This window comes from Rattus norvegicus, chromosome 9 (genome assembly GCF_021556685.1).
Source record: "Rattus norvegicus strain SHRSP/BbbUtx chromosome 9, alternate assembly SHRSP_T2T, whole genome shotgun sequence".
Classification (NCBI taxonomy): domain Eukaryota; kingdom Metazoa; phylum Chordata; class Mammalia; order Rodentia; family Muridae; genus Rattus; species Rattus norvegicus.
In genome coordinates, this window is record NC_141542.1 from 24,991,206 (window position 1) to 25,011,538 (window position 20,333).

The window sequence follows — 20,333 nt, forward strand, 5'->3', positions numbered from 1 at the left end:
CTTAAGGTTAAGCAAAGCCAATGGAAAAGGTCCCTGTGGTGTTTCTCTTTGGTGCCTTGTGCTCTTTCTCGAGAATGACTTGAAGAAGTCAGGGTGGTCAGGTGGTCAGTTTGGTCAGGCAGTCATGAGCAGATGGTTAAGCGATGTGCTAGGGCCCCATAGGCCAGTGAGCCCAGCTGAAGAGCAGAGGCTAGGCAGTGAGCCCAGCTGAAGAGCAGAGGCTAGCCAGTGAGTCTGACTGAAGAGCAGAGGCTAGGCAGTGAGCCTGACTGAAGAGCAGAGGCTAGGCAGTGAGCCTGACTGAAGAGCAGAGGCTAGCCAGTGAGCCTGACTGAAGAGCAGAGGCTAGCCAGTGAGCCTGACTGAAGAGCAGAGGCTAGCCAGTGAGCCTGACTGAAGAGCAGAGGCTAGCCACTGAGCCTGACTGAAGAACAGAGGCTAGCCAGTGAGCCTGACTGAAGACCAGAGGCTAGCCAGTGAGCCTGACTGAAGAGCAGAGGCTAGCCACTGAGCCTGACTGAAGAGCAGAGGCTAGCCACTGAGCCTGACTGAAGAGCAGAGGCTAGCCAGTGAGCCTGACTGAAGAGCAGAGGCTAGCCACTGAGCCTGACTGAAGAGCAGAGGCTAGCCAGTGAGACTGACTGAAGAGCACAGGCTAGCCAGTGAGCCAGGCTGAAGGCTTAAGAGCAGTGATTTTAACCTTTATTTATAAGTTCTTCAGTTTTCCTAAAAGACAAAAGTTTGCCTCCATAAAGATTGATTTAAAAGGTTCTCCTTGCTCTCTTCTTATTATTTACTTTCCTCTTGGTTTTATGACACAATAATTTCCTTACTCTCAAGGCCTTACTCTCAACGCTAGGCCTTTACTTCTAAGTTCTTCTTGAGTTCTGTTCTCTTCAGTTCAGTTCTGTCTAAAAAGCTTTCTCTCTCTTTGTCCTCAGCATTTGTATATCTTTCTGAACACAGCATCACATGGTGAAAAGTTTACCACAAGTTTGCACAGGAATTCAAATCATAAGTTGGATAATCAGTTTACGACTGAGAATGTTTACATGCATATTCATGAAGAGTAATCATCAGGATAAACTGTCACCATCTGTCACTGGCTCTGCATGTTCATGGAGAGTTAAAAGCTGTAATTTTTATGAGAAAAGAATAAGTGAAATTGCCTATAGGCAAATCCAGTCAATTATTTACGTTCAGTCCTTGGACCTATAGTAAATCATTAGTTCTCTTTTTATGAACTTTGGTTAATTGGTTTGTACCCTCTTAGCATGGGTTCTAATTTGTAGATGCCTGCTTGGTATTGCAGAAGCAATTCACTCATGAAACTTTAAGAAGGAAGAGTTCTCAATGCAATTTTGATTACCAGAGAAAACATAATAGCTGTCCCATTATAAAGGAGCTTAAAATTACTAATCTAATTTTAAAAGTCTTATAGAACCATCATAAGAATTAAGAAATCATCTATTTGTCTGTACATCATCACGCCAAGACAATATATCTTCGTTGCTCCGTGGTGATCTGCTCAAAAGAGTGGGGTAAAGAGCATGACAAATACAGAGGCAGATACTTGCAGCCAACCATTCAGCTGAGAGCAGGGTCCCCAATGGAGGAGTAAGAGAAAGGATTGAGGGAGCTGAAGCGGTTTACAGCCCCATAAGAACAACACTAAGAAACACCCAGAGCTCCCAGGCCCGAAAACACCATCGAAAGAGTACACATGGACAGACCCATGGCTACAGCTGCATATGTAGAAGAGGATGGCCTTCTTGGGCACAAATGGGAGGAGAAGCCCTTGGTCTTGTCAAGGCTTGATGCCCCAGTGTAGGGGAAACCAGAACAGGGAGGCAGGTAGGCCTGGGTGTTTGGGTGGGTGTGATAACACCCTCACAGTAGAAGGGGGAGGGGGTTTTATAAGGGGATTTGTGGAAACCAGGAAAACGGTTAACATTTGAAATGTAACAAAAGCCCTCTCTGGGGAAGGGACAGCAGTTAAGCTGCTCTGAGCCCCTACTTCCCTGCTGCCTCCCTTTGATCTCCACTGTGGTGCATGGTGTCAGCCTGGGACTCTCCATGGGCTGCTGCTGGCACTGGTCCTGGCTTACATGGCCAAGAGCATGATGAGCAAGGAGCACATGGTTTGTCGCGATTCAGAGCAGGGTGAGTGGCCACCAGAGAATAAGCACAGCTTCCTGTACGATCATGAGGTCTTCCTGGGCAAGGAGGACTCCAAGACCTTTGATAGCTAATCCTGGACAAGAGCAGGAGAAGTTGGGGAAAATTGTTGATCCAATTGACAGTGATGAAGGCAGCCTTGTTACTACTGAGGACCTGAAAGTTTGGATCAAACAGATCCAAAGAAAGATACATCAACCAAAATGTGCCTAAACTCTGGAAGGATTATGATAGGGACATAGATGAAAAATCTCCTGGGAAGAATACAAGCAGGCTACCTATGGCTACTACCTGGGAAACCTTGCTGAATTCCAAGATAGCTCTGATCATCACAACTTTAAAAAGTTGCCTCCACGAGATGAGAGGAAGTTTAAGGCCTTGACGGTGACCTGACAGCTACTCAGGACGGGTTCATTGCTTTTCTGCACTAAGAGGATTTAGAACATATGAAGGAGATTGTAGTTCTGGAAACGCTGGAGAATATCGACAAGAACGGGGATGGTTTTGTGGACTAGGATGAGTACATTGTGGACATCTTTTTCTCACAAGGACAATTGCCCTAAGACATACTGGATTTTGTCTGGGGAGCAGTTCAATGATTTCCCAGATCTGAACAAGGATGGGAAACTGGATTAGGATGAGATTCACCATTGGATCCTCCCTCAGGCCTATGACCATGCACATGCTGAGGCCCAGCATCTGGTGTATGAGTCAGATAAAAACAAGGATGAGATGCTGACCAAGGAGGAGATTCTAGACAACTGGACCATGTTTGTGGGAAGCCATGCCACCAATTACAGGGAAGATCTTACCAAAAATCATGATGATCTTTGAAAGGAACTCATCCTCATGTGGCCAACAGTCACATGCTTTCTACTGATATTCTGGGTGATTGCTATATTTGTCAAGTATATAGCAGTTGTGTCCCTAAACAATAAGAAACCTTTCTAAAGCTCAAAAAAATCATACATTGCACCACAAACAATTATAGTAGGAGATTTAAACACGCCACTTTCATCAATGGACAGATCAGGGAAACAGAAATTAAACAAAGACACAGAAAGACTAACAGGTTATGAAACAAATGGATTTAACATATATTTATAGAACACTCCACCCTAAAACCAAAGGATATACCTTCTTCTCAGAATCCCATTGTACCTTCTACAAAATTGACCATATAATCGGTCACAAAACAGGCCTCAACAGATACAGGAAGATAGATATAATCCCATGCATCCTTTCAAAAAACCACGGACTAAGGCTGCTGATCAATAACAACAAATAGGACAGAAAGCCCACATATACATGGAAGTTGAAGTCAATGACAACTTGGTCATTGGAGACATAACAAAGAAATTAAAGACTTCTTAGAATTTAATGAAAATGAAGATACAACATACCCAAACTTATGGGACACAATAAAAGCAGCGCGAAGAGGAAAACTCATAGCTCTGTATGCCTGCAAAAAGAAACAAGAGAGAGCATATGTCAGCAGCTTGACAGCACACCTAAAAGCTCTAGAAAAAATTAAATAAACCCTAGAGGAGTAGAAGGCAGGAAATAATCAAACTCAGGGCTGAAATCAAACAGGAAGAAACAAAACCGAGTATCAAAAGAATCAGCAAACCCAGGAGCTGGTTCTTTGAGAAAATCAACAAGATACATAAACGCTTAGCCATATTAACCAGAGGTCACAGAGAGTGTATCCAAATTAATAAAATCAGAAATAAAAGGGAGACATAACAACAAAATCTGAAGAAATTAGAAAGATCATCAGATCCTACTACAAAAAAAAATATTCAACAAAACTGGAAAATGTGGAGGAAATGGACAATTTTCTATACAGATACCAGGTACCACAGTTAAATCAGGAACAAATAAAACATTGAAACAAACCCATAACTCATAAAGACATAGAAACTGCTATTAAACATCTCCCATCCAAAAAGAGCCCAGGACCAGATGGATTTAGTGCAGAATTCTATCAGACCTTCATAGAAGTCTTCATACCATTACTGTCCAAACTATTCCGCAAAATACAAACAGACAGAGCACTACCAAATTCCTTCTATGAAGCCACAATTACTCTTATACCTAAACCACACAAAGATACAACAAAGATAGAGAAATTCAGACCTATTTGATTTATGAATATTGATCAAAAATGCTCAATAAAATTCTTGCAAACTGAATCCAAGAACGCATCCAAACAATCATCCATCATGATCAAGTAGGCCTCATGGCAAGGATGCAGGGATGGTTTAATATACGGAAGTCCATCAACGAAATTCATCATATAAACAAAGTCAAAACCACATGATCATTTCATTAGATGCTGAGAAATCATTTGACAAAATTCATTACCCTTTCATTAATAAAGTCCTGGAAAGATCAGGAATTGAAGGCCTGAATCTAAATATAGGAAAATGCAAAATACATCAAACCTGTACCTAACATCAAACTAAACTTAGAGTATTGAAGGAATCCCACTAAAATCAGGGACTAGACAAGGCTGCCCACTCTTTCCCTACTTAAGTACAATATGGTACTTAACGTCCTAGCCATAGCAATCAAAGAATGAAAGTAGGTCAAAGGGAAAAAATTAGAAGGGATGAAGTCAAAACACTAATATTTGAAGATGATATGATAGTCTACTTAAGCAACACCAAAATTCTACCAGAGAACTACTTAACCCGATCAACAACTTCAGCAAACTGTCCGAGTATAAAATTAACCAAAACAATTCAGTAGTCTTTCTCTACTGAAAGGGTACACAGGCTGAGAAAGAAATTAGGAAAATGACACCCTCCACAATAGTCCCAAATAATATAAAATAACTTGCTGTTACTTGAACCAAGCAAGTAAAAAATCTGTATGACAAGAACTTCAAATCTCTGAAGAAATTGAAGAAGGTCTCAGAAGATTGAAAGATCTCCCATGCTCATAGATTGGCAGGATGAATATGGTAAAAAATGATCATTTTGCCAAAGGCAATCTACAGATTCAATGCCATCACTAACAATATTCCTACTCAATTCTTTATAAAGGTGAAAGTGCAATTTGCCGTCATTTGGTATACCATAAAACCCAGGATAGCAAAACTATACTCAACAATAAAAGACCTTCTGGGGGAATCACCATCTCTGACCTCAAGCAGTATTACAGAGCAATAGTTTGTATGGTATTGGCATACAGACAGGCAGCTCAGGGGAACATAATTGAAGACACAGAAAAGAACCCACACACCTATGGTCATTTGATCTTTGACAAAGGAGGTAAAACATCCAATGGAAGAAACATAGTATTTTTAACAAATGGTGCTGGTTCATCTGGAGGTCAACATGTAGAAGAATGCAAGTTGACCCATCCTTATTACCCTGTACAAAGCTTAAGTCCAAGTGGATCAAGGACCTCCACAACAAACCAGATACACTAAAAGTAATGGATAAAAAGTAGGGAAGAGTCTCGAAGACATGAGCACTAAGGAAAATTTCCTGAACAAAATACCAATGGCTTATGCTTTAAGATCAAGAATCGACAATTGGGACCTCATAAAACTGAAAAGCTTCTGTAAGGCAAAGGACAGTGTCATTAGGACAAAAAGGCAACCCACAGATTGGGAAAAAATCTTTACCAATCCTGCATCTGATGGAGGGCTTATATACAAAGTATACACAAAACAGAAGAAGTTAGAGTACAGAGAGCCAAACACCCCTCTTAATAAATGGGGTTCAGAGCTGAAGAAAACATTCTCAGCTGAGGAATATAGAATAGCGAAAAGCCCCTAAAGAAATGCTCAATATCCTTAGTCATCAGAGAAATGCAAATCAAAACAACCCTAAGAATCCACCTCACACCAGTCAGCATGGCTAAGATCAAAAAATCAGGTAACAACAGATGCTGGCAAGGATGTGGAGAAAGAGGAACACTTGTCGATTGTAGCTGAGATTGCAAACTGGTACAAGCACTCTGGAAATCAGTCTGAAGGTTCCTCAGAATTTGGACATTGCACTACCTGAGCACACAGCTATACCTGTCCTGGGCATATACCCAAAAGATTCTCCAACATACAACAAACACATATGATCCACTATGTTCATAGCAGCCTTATTCATAATAGCCAGAAGCTGGAATGAACCCAGATGCCCTTCAACAGAGGAATGGATTCGAAAAATGTGGTACATCTACACAATGGAGTACCACTCAGCTATCAAAAACAATGACTACATTCAATTCATAGGCAAATGGAAAGAACTAGAAAATATCATCCACAGTGAGGTAATCCAATCACAGAAAAACACACTTGGTATGCTCTTGGGAGCGATGGCCTTGAAGCCCTCCATTATTGATGTTATTATTATGGTTAGCTTTAAGTATGACTGGGTTCATGGAAAATCCCCAGCCAGCTGCAGAAGACTAATACAAATGTGGTGGTCACAATGAATAATCATATGATAATGTCTGACATTAAGATACCCAAAGTCATGACCTGTAACCTTTCTGAAAAACCAACATCCTACTGACAAATAGATATGACAAACCTGTGACCTTTCTGACAACCTGTCAACATCAGCTGATTCCCTGACCACAGGACTATTGTGTCCTTGGCGTGGGTAAATGTTTCTTAATTCCCCCCTCTCTCTGTTACCCATTTTATGGTACAAATTCAGCCTTGGGGAAAAATAAAATTGTCGCCTTGATCAGACTCTTGTCTTGGAGTCCTTCTTCACCTCTCTTGTCCCTCATTCTCTTCCAGGTACTCAGCACTCCTCGTTGACAATATGTATTCATTGATAAGTGGATATTGACCAAAACCTCAAATTACCCAAGATGCAATCTACAGATCTCAGGAAACTCAAGAAGAAGGATGACCAAAGTGCAGATGTTCCCACTCCTTCTTAAAATGGGGAACAAAAATATCCATAGGAGGGGATATGGAGGCCAAATCTAAAGCAGAGACCGAAGGAACAGCCATTAAGAGTCTGCCCCACATGTGGCCATATATATACAGCCACCAAATCTAGGTAAGATTGATGAAGCTAAAGAGTGCTTACTGAAAGGGACAGAATATGCATCTCCACTGAGAGACACATCCAGGGCATGTCAAATAAAGAGTTCAGTGCTGGTAGTAAACTGCTGAACTGAGAACAGGACGCCCTTTATGGGAATTAGAAGAAGGATTCAAAGAGCTGAAGGGCTTGCAACCCCATAAGAACAGCAATGCCAACCAAATAAACCACTAGCAAAAGACTATAGGTGGACTGATCCAGGGGTACAACTGCATATGTAGGAGAGAATATACTTGTTGGGGCACCTGTGGAAGGGGAAGCCCTTGTTCTTAACAAGGTTGGACCCTGAGTGCATGGAAATGTCCGGGACGGGGTTTCTAAGTGGCATGGATTGGGGGACCATACATATGGGAGAGGGCACGGCAGGGGGGCTTATGGACCAAAAGCTGGGAAAGGGAATAAGGTTTGAATAAAACATATATATCTATTAAAAAAACTGAAATTTAAAAAAATGATACTAATACCAAAAATAATCAAAAAAATGTGAATAAGAAAGAAATTTTAGGTTTTGGAAAAAGATGAATGCCAGGTATTTGAAAAACTGTATGACCATGGTAAACACTTTAATATACTTGAGAAATTTTTTACATGTTAATGAACTGCATCTTTTTTTTAAATAGTGAATGGAAATCCAGTCCCTTCCTGGCTGTGAGGCTGGGGATCCAGATGTAGTGGAATTCATTATTTGTTGGTCCTGAACCTTTGAGCCTGCTTCTAACTCAGCTTATGCCAAGGAAACTAGGCCAGGGTGATGTCTAAGCCATTGACCAAACTATCTGTACTAACAATCACAGGTGAAATTCCACCTTGTAAATGGGAGGAGAGGAATAAAAGATACCTTTAAGAATTTAAAAAAGATGAAATGTACCCAAAAAAATCCAATAAAAAAGTTTAAAATAAAAATAACTTAGGAAATACAAAATACTGGGGTACGATTCCACAATCATGATGTGTTTCTTCTTTGATGGCTTACAGGTTAATTTACTTCTCTATAACTGTTTTCTTATTTGAAAGTAAGTAATGGCATCATCTGTGGAGTGATGGTGAGAACAAAAGCTTTGCCGAACTTGAATAATCGATCCCTCCCGAGCATGTGCTTAACATTCTAAGCACAGGGAAATTTCCTGAGGGGATGAAAAAACAAAATCCAAACATAAAACAGGAACAACAATGATGTAAAAACATTCTGCACTCTGGGTATGAAGGCATGTTACAACTTTAATCAGCTTTGTAGGTATTTCTACTAATCCCACAAAGAAACAAAAATCCTATCACAGTCCTAGCAGTTGCATCCAACAAAGAGAGAGCTGTGAGGTAGTGTGTGCTGCTTCTTTCCCCAAATACCCCTGGGCCTCAGGCCTCCACCCACTGAGTTGGACCAAGAGCAGCCAGGTTGAAATTCCTTCTGCCATGGCAGGATTCTGCAGGAACATTTCCCTTTGACAACAAGGAACCTGTGTGGAGGAGACCTCTTGGTGACTCATCAAGGACTCTACGTTCCTATTCTACAGGGAGAAGCCCTGCCAGGTCTTTGGCAAGGCCAGCCAGTTGTTTGGGGAAGTCTCTGGTCCTGTGGCAGAGGGCGATGAATGGCAGAAAGAATAGCAGCTCCACTGAGAGCAAAGGCTACCCCTTCTAGGCCTATGACCTCCTAATTAATTTATCTTTTCACCCGATGCCCTATTCACATTTTCTTACTATCATACAACTGTGATCTTGAGGAGCAGCTGGGCTCTTGTTTTCTTAATCAGTTCTTTGTTGTAACAGACGTTTTTAACTTACTCCAGCCCCTGAGACTTATTCATACCTTCTGTATGCAGTAGGACCCTTGGTGGGCCTGTCATCTCAAAAATAGAAGGTTCGGTAATCCAAAGATTGGACTCCAGTTTACCTCAGGCCAGGAAAGAAGTCAGCCACCATTAGTAAAAGAGCAAGGGAAAAATAACATAGGAAAATCAAGTGGCTTAATCAGAAGAAAAGATCCTCAACTTCTAAGGCCCGCACATCTGCACCCCTCTCTTCTGAGCTTTGTATAGTGATGTTGTATAACTCCAGATGGTAGTAAAAGGCAGAGTTCTTCCCAGAAAGGTCAGACATGATTTTCACTCTTACATCTCTGAGGTGGGCTAGCATTATAGCACACATTCATGTTGAATTATTATAACACCTATGATAAGAAGACAGAATCCGTATATCACAATGCCAAATAGACTCCCTCCTGAACGTATGGACCGATTAAAATTGAGGTTCAAGCTGAACTCAGGCCATTCCACTCCCTTCCCGTCCTCCTGATTCTTATGTTTGCTACAAGTAAAAGATCATGTTGTAGTCCCCAATATTCTCATGCCTAGACTTGTCTATTCACGGAGAAGGATATTGGAGAAGTGATGGTTATATAGTTACAATGTAGTAACACAAGGTCCAGGTTGACATTTGCTCACTGATGTCCAATTTAATTGTCTTGTTATATTTGAGAAAGGGAGGATGTCCTACATAATATATAAAACAGACAGAAATTTTTTGTTTTATATATGCTCTGTAGTTGATCCCTATGTTCCCAAGGAAAAGGAGTTTTTATTGCAAAAAAATAGGATTATAGACCATTGATTTTGTGAAATACATGGATATGTAAATGGAAACAATGTCGGCTTTCAAGGACTGCACAGTAAGCAAATATTTCCAGGTTTTATACACTCAGAGGTATAGAAGAAATATATTGGCCTCCAGAAAAAGGGAAAAGCTTAGAAATCGAAATACATGTCACATGCATTGTCTCGAGTAGTAGATTTACTTTTAAGAAAAGTCTCCCTCCTCCTTGGTCCCTAGAGATTTGGGTGCTAAGAAAAATCTATTCTCCAATTCAGGGTTGTAAGAAACCCTCCGCAGCAAAAGCATTGTTGACTTCTAATGAAGCAGAGAGACATATCTAGCTTTGAAATAGAGGTTGCCAAATGGTATTCGCAGTGACACATGGGAGACTGGAGGAAAGGGTCCCCACAGAAATTCATCAGTGTGGGGAGAGCTGGTTAGTAGGTAGGCCATAGAATTTTCCAGTGACATCACCAGTAAGCCCTTCACTGGACACTCTATTGTATCTAAGAGATCCCTAGTATCTTCTGTGATGTCACCAGTGTTGTGGTGACACCAACTGCCTTTGGGATATTACTTCAGTTCCCTTTGGGTTCACAAGCAGGCATGTTTCGCCAGCTGCTCAGGCTATTTCGGAAGAAAAGTGTTGATCAAGGAGAGACCGCACCAGGTCAGAGGGAAGCTGACCCCCTCTCTAGTGAAACAGGAAGGAGGAAATCATTCTTGGGAAGGCTTGGTGAGTCTTGGGCAGAGTTGGGGAACATCCTCAAGGAGGTAGGTTTGAGATGTGCCTTCTAAGACTAGGCCTTACAAGCAGGAGCCTTGGGATTTTTCAAAGGCAAACCAAGAGTCAGGAGTTCCTGATCTTTAATTTGAGAGAAAGCCATAAAGTTGTAAGACTTCAGTGTCTTTTCTTGAAGCTTTTTAACTATGAGTGTCAATGATTGGCAGGAGGAGGCACTGTGAGATTAACAATGTGACCATCCATGGTTGGGAGTTGAAGCACTTCATCCTCTAGATTACTGTAGGTTACATAAGTGTCTGATGGCGAGAACAAGGAAGGATGCACCCCTAGTCATGAATTGAGTGCTCAGACACTTTGGGCTGGATCACACTTGGTTAGAGCTTGATGGTGCTAAACATTATGAAGTCATTATGAACTCCAGGATTATCTGCACCACATCTGATATAACAATGTCGCAGATGTTTATGTCTCAGTCATATTATAACTTTCAGTGCCGCGGGTTGTGTAATAGTGAGTGTGGCACGTGTATGGCATTAGAGGTTGGGAACAGGGACATAGCTTAAGAATCAACCTTTAAGAAAGCTTTTCTGCTCTTTCACGGATTCACCCAGTCTCTACCATTTCCCCTTCCTCAACCTCCTTTTCGGATTCAGAATGATCTATTCTGCCCATTGGTTCAAATATGCAAATTCACTTGGGCTTTATCTATCTACAGATTTTGGTAGGAAGGCATCATCCCAAAATGTCATCAGTAAGCAAGAGGAGTGTCTAAAGGAACTGGAGGAACTCAAATTTGAAATCCAGAAGTGTCAATTCGAGAGGGATGAACTTTATCAAATCCTGGATCTTTATATCTATGATGAGTGGGACCACAGGTAGTCATTATGTCCAGTAACCTGTTCACTGTCTTGCGCTCTCTCTCTGCTACCTCAAGATTTACTCATAGCACGAGAGAGTTTCACCTCTCATCCTGGATTTTAAGGAGATTTGGCAGGCATTTGCTTGTGAGATGAGCTAGGTGCTGTGTGTTTAGGGTCAACCTCTTTTGTACTTGACCCTGAGCCTCTTGGATTAGCATTGGTTCTGTCAACAGCTAGAATGACCTTGTCACACTTGCTGCAACTGTGTGTGTGAATGAAATGCCTGCACGTCATCACTCTTTCCTCTGAATTTGTTCATTATACACTGATTCTATGGCACCTCCATGGATGTAGTTGGCATTCTAAATGTGTTTGGATATGGGTTGGTGTGTATATATGTGGCAGTATTTGTTGGTGGTTTACTCTGGATCAGGACGTCTGGAACCTTTGAATGGGTCTGAGGATTTGTTTGATCAACAGTTTGCAGGTCATGATAGTGATGAGTACATGGAGGCCCACACTGATCAACACAGCACTTTGCTCCTTCTGTATACCTTGGTGGCACACAGGACTCTCCTGAGGGGAGGAGGTGCTATAAATTCTCTTCCCTGTCAAACATAGTTATGCCCTCTGGGAATTCATGTAACGATAGAAACCAAGGATTAAGTATACCTGCTTTCAAAACAAGAGAAATGTCATCACAGCTTTCTCTTGGGCCCAAAGCTGTGGCACAGACTGGAGGAATCTTCTTCCTGAACTAGTGAATTCCTTCATGCTTACCTGGCCAGCTCTTGAAGGTCAGGTCCCTCCAACTGGTACCGTGACTCTGTTGTCCTGTGCCCAGGATAATAAACTTAACCAGTACAAATACTTTGAAGGAGCAAGTATGTGGTACATACTGAGTTTAAGTAATAGAGAGAACAGTCTGATTTTACCTAATTTGTTTCACCTGCTTTGATCTTTAGTTTTTTATTTTTTTAACTATCCAGGGATTGTTTATTGTGACCTAGAAATGGTCACTGTGGTCTTGACTGTTGTTATTCCCAAACAGGCAGCTCTCAGGCTCTGCCCCTCCTATATAGTGAGTCTTTGCAGAACCATATCTCTCAGGATTCCAAGGAATCCTTATTTCAAAACAAATGTTTGCTTATTTACAGAGAAATATTTTCTGTGGATTGAGTCTCACTGTTGGGTTTTGGTCTGGTTTTTGAGTTTGCCATTTTCTTCCCTTCCACCATTCCTTGAATTTGAAATTTTTTATTATATATTTTTATTTACATTTCACCTAATCCTGAAATCGTGAGTTCAAAACATTATTTGTTCCTTTGGCCATGACCTAACCCAGGCTGCATGTCGAATTGCCAGTCCTTCAATCTGAACATGAGATGAGAATGATGGCTATGCAAATGATGACCAACTCAATAAGTGATGCCATGGAGAGGTACAAGGAGCTCATACAAGTGAACAGTTCCTACCGGTGAGTCGCTGACAGAGATGAGAACCCAGCACTAGGCAGGGAATGCTTCTGTCCTGTATGACTTTGAACAAAAGTCAGGGCTCTGGTTCTGTAGTGTCTGACTCTTAACAAGAAGGCTGCCTCCTGGCAAGGGTCTTAGATTTGTAGCTCTTGGAATCAGTTGTCGTACATGTGAGGGGTGTAGAAGACCCTCCAATTGTTATTTTCCCAGTTAAAGTTCCTCTAGATAGAAAAGGTTTGCACCATGATGGGAATAGCAATCAACTCTGAATCTCTAGGACTCTGACAGGAGATTTAAAGATCTGTGATCCATGAGAAACACATGGAAAGTGTCTATAGCTATTGGGTCTTCAACTACCCCTCAGAGGGGCTTTCCCCACAACGTGAAGATGGTTTCACCATACCATGGACATACGAGCTCCCTTATGGACCATCTCTTCTTCCTTGATTTATATAAACCGTCTTAGTGTCAGGATTTTCAGAAGTACTTTGATTCTTGTGGAATGTGGATTCTGGATTTGACCTCCTCTAATTGGTGCTAACCTCTATAGTGTGGCTCTATTCTGGAGATTTCTGAGGATGAGGACCCTTGAAGGGATGATTGGACTTGCAGGAGTGACAGGCAAATATAAGCTGGCTGGGATTTACCATTTTTTGTTTGTGGTTCAGCATCAGGCACTCCCAGCTCCTGCGTGAACAAGCTCAATTGAAGAACAATATACAGATTTTGCTGAATGAGAAGAGAGAACTGCTGGTGGAGCAGACTGAACTGCCATCATCCTCTGTGGAGACAAAGAGGCTCTGTGAGGAGGCCGGAATGAACATCTGTGACCCCAGAGCCAAGCAACAGCAGGTAGGGTTAGGGCTCAGGGTCAGGTTGTCCTCAGGTCTTACCATAAACATAGACAAACCAATGTAACTGTCCATTGACTGATCCATGTCCTGACCTAGGTCTCATCCAAGTGTTCATTCATGTGATGGTTTACAAGGCTTTCTGTGGAGATAGCCCCTTTTCAAGAAACTGCATGTTTGGAAAGCAAATGCTCCTGCTCTTCGAGATCTGCACTTCATAAAGGGAGATAGGTTGATCACACAGCACAGCACTACATGCCATTATGTATGGAGGGTGCTATGTGGGAGCCCCTCTTTAGACTAGAGCAGGGCTTTGAGGGATGAAGCAAAAGCCTGGAGCTCATTTTCTTTACAGGGATCATGTGAGACTCAGGAAGTAAGTAGTTTTCAAGGAGGAGAGCCTGGTGGAAATGCCAAAGAAATGGTTCTCATTGTCATTTGTGGTGGCTTTTGTTCTTCCTCCCCTCATGTCCCTGTATATGAAGATGGTGACTTCATGCTTCATAGATCTTGGGTAACTACAGAGCCTGTGTATCAGCATGTCAGTCCTGTCTTATTTGAGTGCTCCTGGAGAGTTCATAACTGGGCCTTACAACCTGAAGCTGGTTAGAAGAGCAAGGAGGTGGAAACGGTTTCTCAAAGGCTGACGGTTGGCATGAGAGACTTGAGACTTCAAGAACAAAGTTATCCGTATGTACCCCCAATTCTCACCAAGAAAGTTGCATTGCTGTGCTGACCTGCATCTTAGGGAGCATGCGGGGAGGCCAGTTCATGACATGATGACATGCAGTTTTTTTTTTTGTTTTGTTTTTTTTTTTTTTTTATAGATGAGATGAATTTTACTTTTTTTTTTTTTTTTATTAACTTGAGTATTTCTTATATACATTTCGAGTGTTATTCCCTTTCCCGGTTTCCGGGCAAACATCCCCCTCCCCCTTCCCCTTCCTTATGGGTGTTCCCCTCCCAACCCTCCCCCCATTGCCGCCCTCCCCCCATAGACTAGTTCACTGGGGGTTCAGTCTTAGCAGGACCCAGGGCTTCCCCTTCCACTGGTGCTCTTACTAGGATATTCATTGCTACCTATGGGGTCAGAGTCCAGGGTCAGTCCAATGACATGCAGTTTTGTCCAGTCATTATCTAACTTAGTCCTTTAAGCCTAGGTCTCTCAACAAACATGAAGCTTCCTGTTTTGTGCTGGCCAGCAGTCTTTGCATCATTCGTCCAGTTCCAAGTGGAGCCCCCTCTCTTATTTGTCTCAACACATTCTTAAACCATTCAGCTATTTTAAAAATAAGGATTAGATTTCTTCACTTTACCTGAACAGAGTTATCCCCCGGGAAAATTCTGGATTGTCTTATTGGCTTCACCATGATCTTGCATGGAATCCTAGAGTGCAACTCTCTGCTGACATTGCTTTGCTGACTATATCATGGGCACTGCATTCTTTCAGGATAGATTCCCTCTCAATATTGTACACAGTGCTGCATTTCAGAAAATTCACTGTATGTTATTTATTTAGCCTTTTTCTGACTGACATTGAGGTTGTTTTAATATCACAGGAACTCTAATGTGATGAAATGTTCCTGGTAACTGACCGTGAGTTACTGTCTTCTCTGATGCTTCCAAAGTCTTCTATGAAGGAAACAGGGTAGCTTTAGTGAGGGGCCTATGATGAGTCAGCATAGAGCTTGATGGAGTCTTTTCCTAGAAATCTCTCTCTTGGGGATTTGATGTTGTGTTGTTTAGGCTATCTGTGCAGAACATGTAACTTACTTGTCGGACCAGCGAGTATCTGCATAGAAAGGTTTCCTGAAGTGGAAATGAGTACAGGGCAGGGCAGCACAGCCTGCTTGAGTCTAAGAGACTTATACACAGCATTGTTCCCACTAATTCCTCACTCAACAGGAAATGAGCTGCATAAGAGCAAAGTTTTCATTTGTGCATGCGAGTGTGTATCTGTGTGTCTGTGTTTGTGTGTGTGTGGGTATGTGTGTGTGTGTGTGTGTGTGTGTGTGGGTATGTGTGTGTGTGTGTGTGTGTGTGTGTTTGCAGTAGTGAACGTGTGTTTCCCTCAATTCCAAGTTTCATGAGAAAAGTACTCTAAGCATTCACTTTACATCCATGAAACATGAAATAGAGCTGCCCAGTCATTTGGCATCTCCATCTAGCTCTGTACAGCAAAAGGACACTTAAATTACTAATTTATTCTGTTTCCAAAAATTTCAGAACAGAATTATCTTGTGAAGTCTGGGGGAGGAGTGGAAATATGTTCAAGAGAGTCCTGTTTCACAGGGGTAACAAATGGTACAGGCCTAGAGCTTGCAGGTCCCTTTTTGTTATGGTGTAGAAGCAGGACAATAAAATCCTTTAGAAATGCAACCCCCAAAAAGAGGACAGAAAAACACCTGTAAAGTTAGATTTTCAAGTGATTAGGGGCAAAACTACTGATCTGCATTGAAATCCTTTGGAGCACATCAAAGGAATGGAGTACTGGGAGGTAAGGGCAAGGCTTCTCTATAAAATCCATGAGTTTATGTTGCTTCTCTGTTCTTTGTGAATTGTGAAAGCCCACTGGAAGGTTGTGTCACTCCCTGTGTCTTCTCCAAGGTTGCTTTCCACATTGCCTGCTACCATTTCTTTCGAGCTACCTTGGCACACTACAACTTCCCCTGGGAGTTTGGCTTGGATTTTATTCATTGAGAATTTGAGTTGCTTGGAATTGTATCTTCATCCAGAAAAAGTCCCATAGCTATGCTGTGGTGCAAGAACAGGGCAGTTTCAGGAACCCCTTTAGGTGCACAGATAATCCAAAGCGTTCCCCTATGTTATCTGTGTAGCATTCTGCAAGTGCTGTCAATCAACCTCATTTTCTCTCAGTTAATTTCAGCCTCAATGGGTTAGGAGAAATGATGAGCTTCAAATGGGTCTGACAGTGTAAGAACAGGTAGCCCTATGAGAAGCCATGTTCAGAAAGTGGAACAGAAGTTTTAGTTAACCCAGTGATTCCACAACAAGGAGTAGGTATTGCCATTGCAACTAGGGCACATCAATGTTGTAGTGGTCCCAGAGTAACCTTGAAGGAGAATCTATCCAGACGTCCATCAGCCAAGGAGTAAAAGTGTACCATACGATGGAGCCCTTCCATAGATTCTGATTCAGTGTGAGATAATCCATGCAAGCTTTTACTTACTTATTCAAATTATCTGTGGAACAATCACATTACGGGGAGAAAATTTGTTGATTTGGATCCTGGTTATGGAGATTTCCTATGATTCTAGCTTTGGGCATGAAGTCACTCAGGCTATGGTAAAGACAGCTCCGATTAGAAGAAGTTGCACACTTTGGGGAAAGTCTGAAAGAGTGAACAAGAACAAGAGTCTAGTCCACCACCAATATATGATCCTTTGCTGAGCAACAAGACAGCTCTACACAGCCTTTGGGACTTGCTAAGCCAGATTGTTAATGGGGAAAGAACCCTGAGTCTATGACGGTTTTTGGGAGGACAGCACATCACTGACTGAGCTGTCTATAGGTCTGGCCACTATGTACATATCCCACTCAACATTTGTTTTTATGCCTCCAGCGTATCCTGGGGAATCTTTACATTAAGCATTAATGTTCAGGTAGGAACACAGGCTGGAAGAAGCCATTTGAATATCCTTCCCTATATAAATACCCTTTTTGGGTGGATGACCACCCACCTGGATTTCAGCCTCAGGCAGTTAAAGAGCAACTCAGAGTATAGTTCTGGTACAGTTCATGTGAATTTTGCCCATGAAACAATATATATGATCCTCTGGATTTCTTGCTATGTTCTACTCCTTTCTTCCTGTGATCTCTCCGGAAAGATCTGAGGACATTTTCTCTTCTGTCCTCTCAAAAATTGCCTTACACTAGCCATAGACTTACAGAAACAGTGCTCTTCTGTTTCTACATCACAATCACCTTTAATGTCCACGTGTACGCTGGGAAGATTTGCATGGAGCACATTCGCAGTGATTACAGGATCTGTGCACTTCCCATGGATTTGAAGTGAGATGGCTTCTCTGTGTATTTGCAGATTCAGTGGTTACAAATGGAAACTAGACGGGTTCCTTCAGTGCTGACATAATCAGAAATTTCACCTCAATTCTGGGCATGTTCTCCAGAAGGAATCCACATGGTATTCTAGGTTGCTCATACCTCTCTTGAACTCAGATTCAGACATAGCTAAAATGTTATTATTCAATGTCATATACCTGGACCAGTGGGAAAAAATGCTCATTTTTCTCTTAATCCCAACACAGTGCATAGTCCACAGTTCAAATTCTAGCAGTTTGAAAGATGAGATATAAATCCAAGTGCAGGTACTCTAGGACACTTGGGGATGCAGGGACTGATCTCAGCTGACAGGTCATGCTGGATTGTCCAACTGATAGAGCTGATGTAAGAGGGAGAGCTGAATTGACAACCACTCACTAAACCTTTTTTCCCTTGCTCTGCTAGGTCTGAAATTCTCCAGCAGAAACTCGAACATGACACAGTCTAGGACAAGATCTCCCTTGGAGAGAAGAGCTACAGGAGGAGAACTAAGTGTGCACAGCAAATACACCACTATTGCATCTCACCTGTAATGTCCATAGCAATTGTGGGCTGCATTTTCCTCCTTTAGTTTGATTTCTTTGGATTGAATACGCTGTATTTTCACCTTGCCTCTCTCCAGCAAGTGTACACTTTTTGAGGGACTCAGAGAAGTGCTGATGCACATCAATCAAGAGCTGCTGGTCATCCAGAAAGACTGTGCACGTGTAAATTTGTACTTGTCCTGATGGGTCATCCAGAAGAGTTTCGTGGAGATCAGTTCACAAAATTGGAAAGACTTTGTGACAAAGTGTGTAATATCATTTATACTCAGTGTTGGATGGCTTTTTCCTTAATACCTCCACTCCAACAAAACAGACCTACTTCCACTCCTCTTCAAAAGATTATTACCATCACTAACTGCTTGTCTACTATGTCTCCAAGGCAAGCCACAGGCTATAAGTCTATTCTGCAAAAGGAGCAGCAAAAAATGCTTAGTGCAATTCCTCTATTTAAAGTATGGTTAATTTTTAATTGTTTTGGTTATTTGGTTTTCCTTCTATTCATTTGAAGATTTGTAATTTATCTGTTGTTGTTTTGTTCATTTGCTTTTCTATTTTGATAAGGATATAGACTGTATATATTGACTACCTGCATCTGGTTACTATCAAGTAAATTGGATGTATTCTGGTCAATAAAGGAGTAATCTCAAACTCTTCACTCTTAAGAACCTTCTTTATTGATCATTAGTGTCAACATCTGAAGTCCCACAGCTATCAGGAAGGGAGGGATCTCTGCATTCTCATGGGGACTGGGCATCAAATCACTTCCCAGTCAGACTGAGATTCACAGGCATTTATATAGTCACTGTGCACTGTGTTTCCGACTCTGAATTTCAACTTCATCATGCATACATTACCCACTGTGTATGCTTGCTGTCAAATATATAGTTACCTCTAAATTATACTCTGTCGATGACAGTTTTGACCAAATTAATAGGATAAACATTAATTTTTCTGTAACACCTCCCAGGACATATAAACATGGTATAAGGGAGTTTAAAGCCATCGGGAATCCTGCACCCAAATCCCGGGGCAGAAAATGCTGAACACCCTGGAATGCAGATAATCCTGAGACCACAGGAAAGAAAGCCACTTCTGACAAGCTCTGCCCACATCTCTGGCCCAATATTAATCTGCATGCTGCCTCTGGAAACAGGAATAGAGGAGCAGTCAGTGGCAGGAACCTGCTTGCTTCAGCCTGGGCCCAGAACCTTCCTGGGCCCCGAGCATATTTGAAGAAAACCAGAGGCATACAATTCTCTGTTTCCTGACTGTGGCTTTTTTTTGATTCGAAGCTCAAAATACCATTTTGTTGTTGGTGATTTTTAGTTGGATATTTTTCATTTCGAATTCAAATGTTATTCCTTCCTTGTTTTCCAGAAATAAGTCTGAATACCATCGCCCTCCACCTCTGCTATAAAGTTATTACCTTCACCAGCCATCCACTTTCCCAGCCGAGGCAGGACCAAGGGCTGTTCATTCCATTTGTGCCCAAGAAGACCATCCTCTGATACACATGCAGATGAGGCCATGGCACAGTCCCTGTATAGTGATTGGTACTGGTTTAGTCTCTGGGAACTCTGCTTGGCAGCCATGGTTGTTCTCATGGGGTTGCAAGTCCCTTCAGCTCTTTCAATCTTTCTCTAATTCCTCCAACTGAGGTCCAGTTCTCAGTTCAATGGTTTGCTGCTAGCATTCTCCACTGTATTTGACATGCTCTGGCTGTGCCTCTCAGGAGACATCTATATCCAGTTCCTGTCAGCCTGCACTTCTTAGCTTCATCCACCTTATCTAGTTTGAAGGCTGTATATGTATAGGCCACATGTGGGGTAGACTCTGAATGGACATTCCTCTAGGCTCTGTTTTAAACTTTGCATCCCTATCCCTTCAATAGGGATTCTTCTTCTCCTTTAAAGGAAGGAGTGAAGAATCAGCATT

The 20,333-nt window shown here is 41.9% G+C and overlaps 1 protein-coding gene across 3 annotated transcripts in view; it reads left to right on the forward strand.

Annotated features, from left to right (window-relative positions):
• Positions 1-19,046, forward strand: part of LOC148003581 (disks large homolog 5-like) — a 29,396-nt gene extending 10,350 nt beyond the window's left edge. Inside the window, exons 2-6 of one of the 3 annotated variants that reach the window (XM_087568888.1) lie at positions 6,938-7,205; positions 11,300-11,459; positions 12,790-12,921; positions 13,591-13,774; positions 18,259-19,046. In XM_087568888.1, the coding sequence (XP_087425014.1) occupies positions 12,830-12,921; positions 13,591-13,774; positions 18,259-18,264 (282 nt within the window). In that variant the 5' untranslated portion in view covers positions 6,938-7,205; positions 11,300-11,459; positions 12,790-12,829 and the 3' untranslated portion in view covers positions 18,265-19,046. Of the gene's footprint in view, positions 1-6,937; positions 10,576-11,299; positions 11,460-12,789; positions 12,922-13,590; positions 13,775-18,258 lie in introns of those variants that run through there. The other 2 variants (XM_087568886.1, XM_087568887.1) reach the window with 2 other exon arrangements.
• The last annotated feature ends 1,287 nt before the right edge of the window (positions 19,047-20,333 follow it).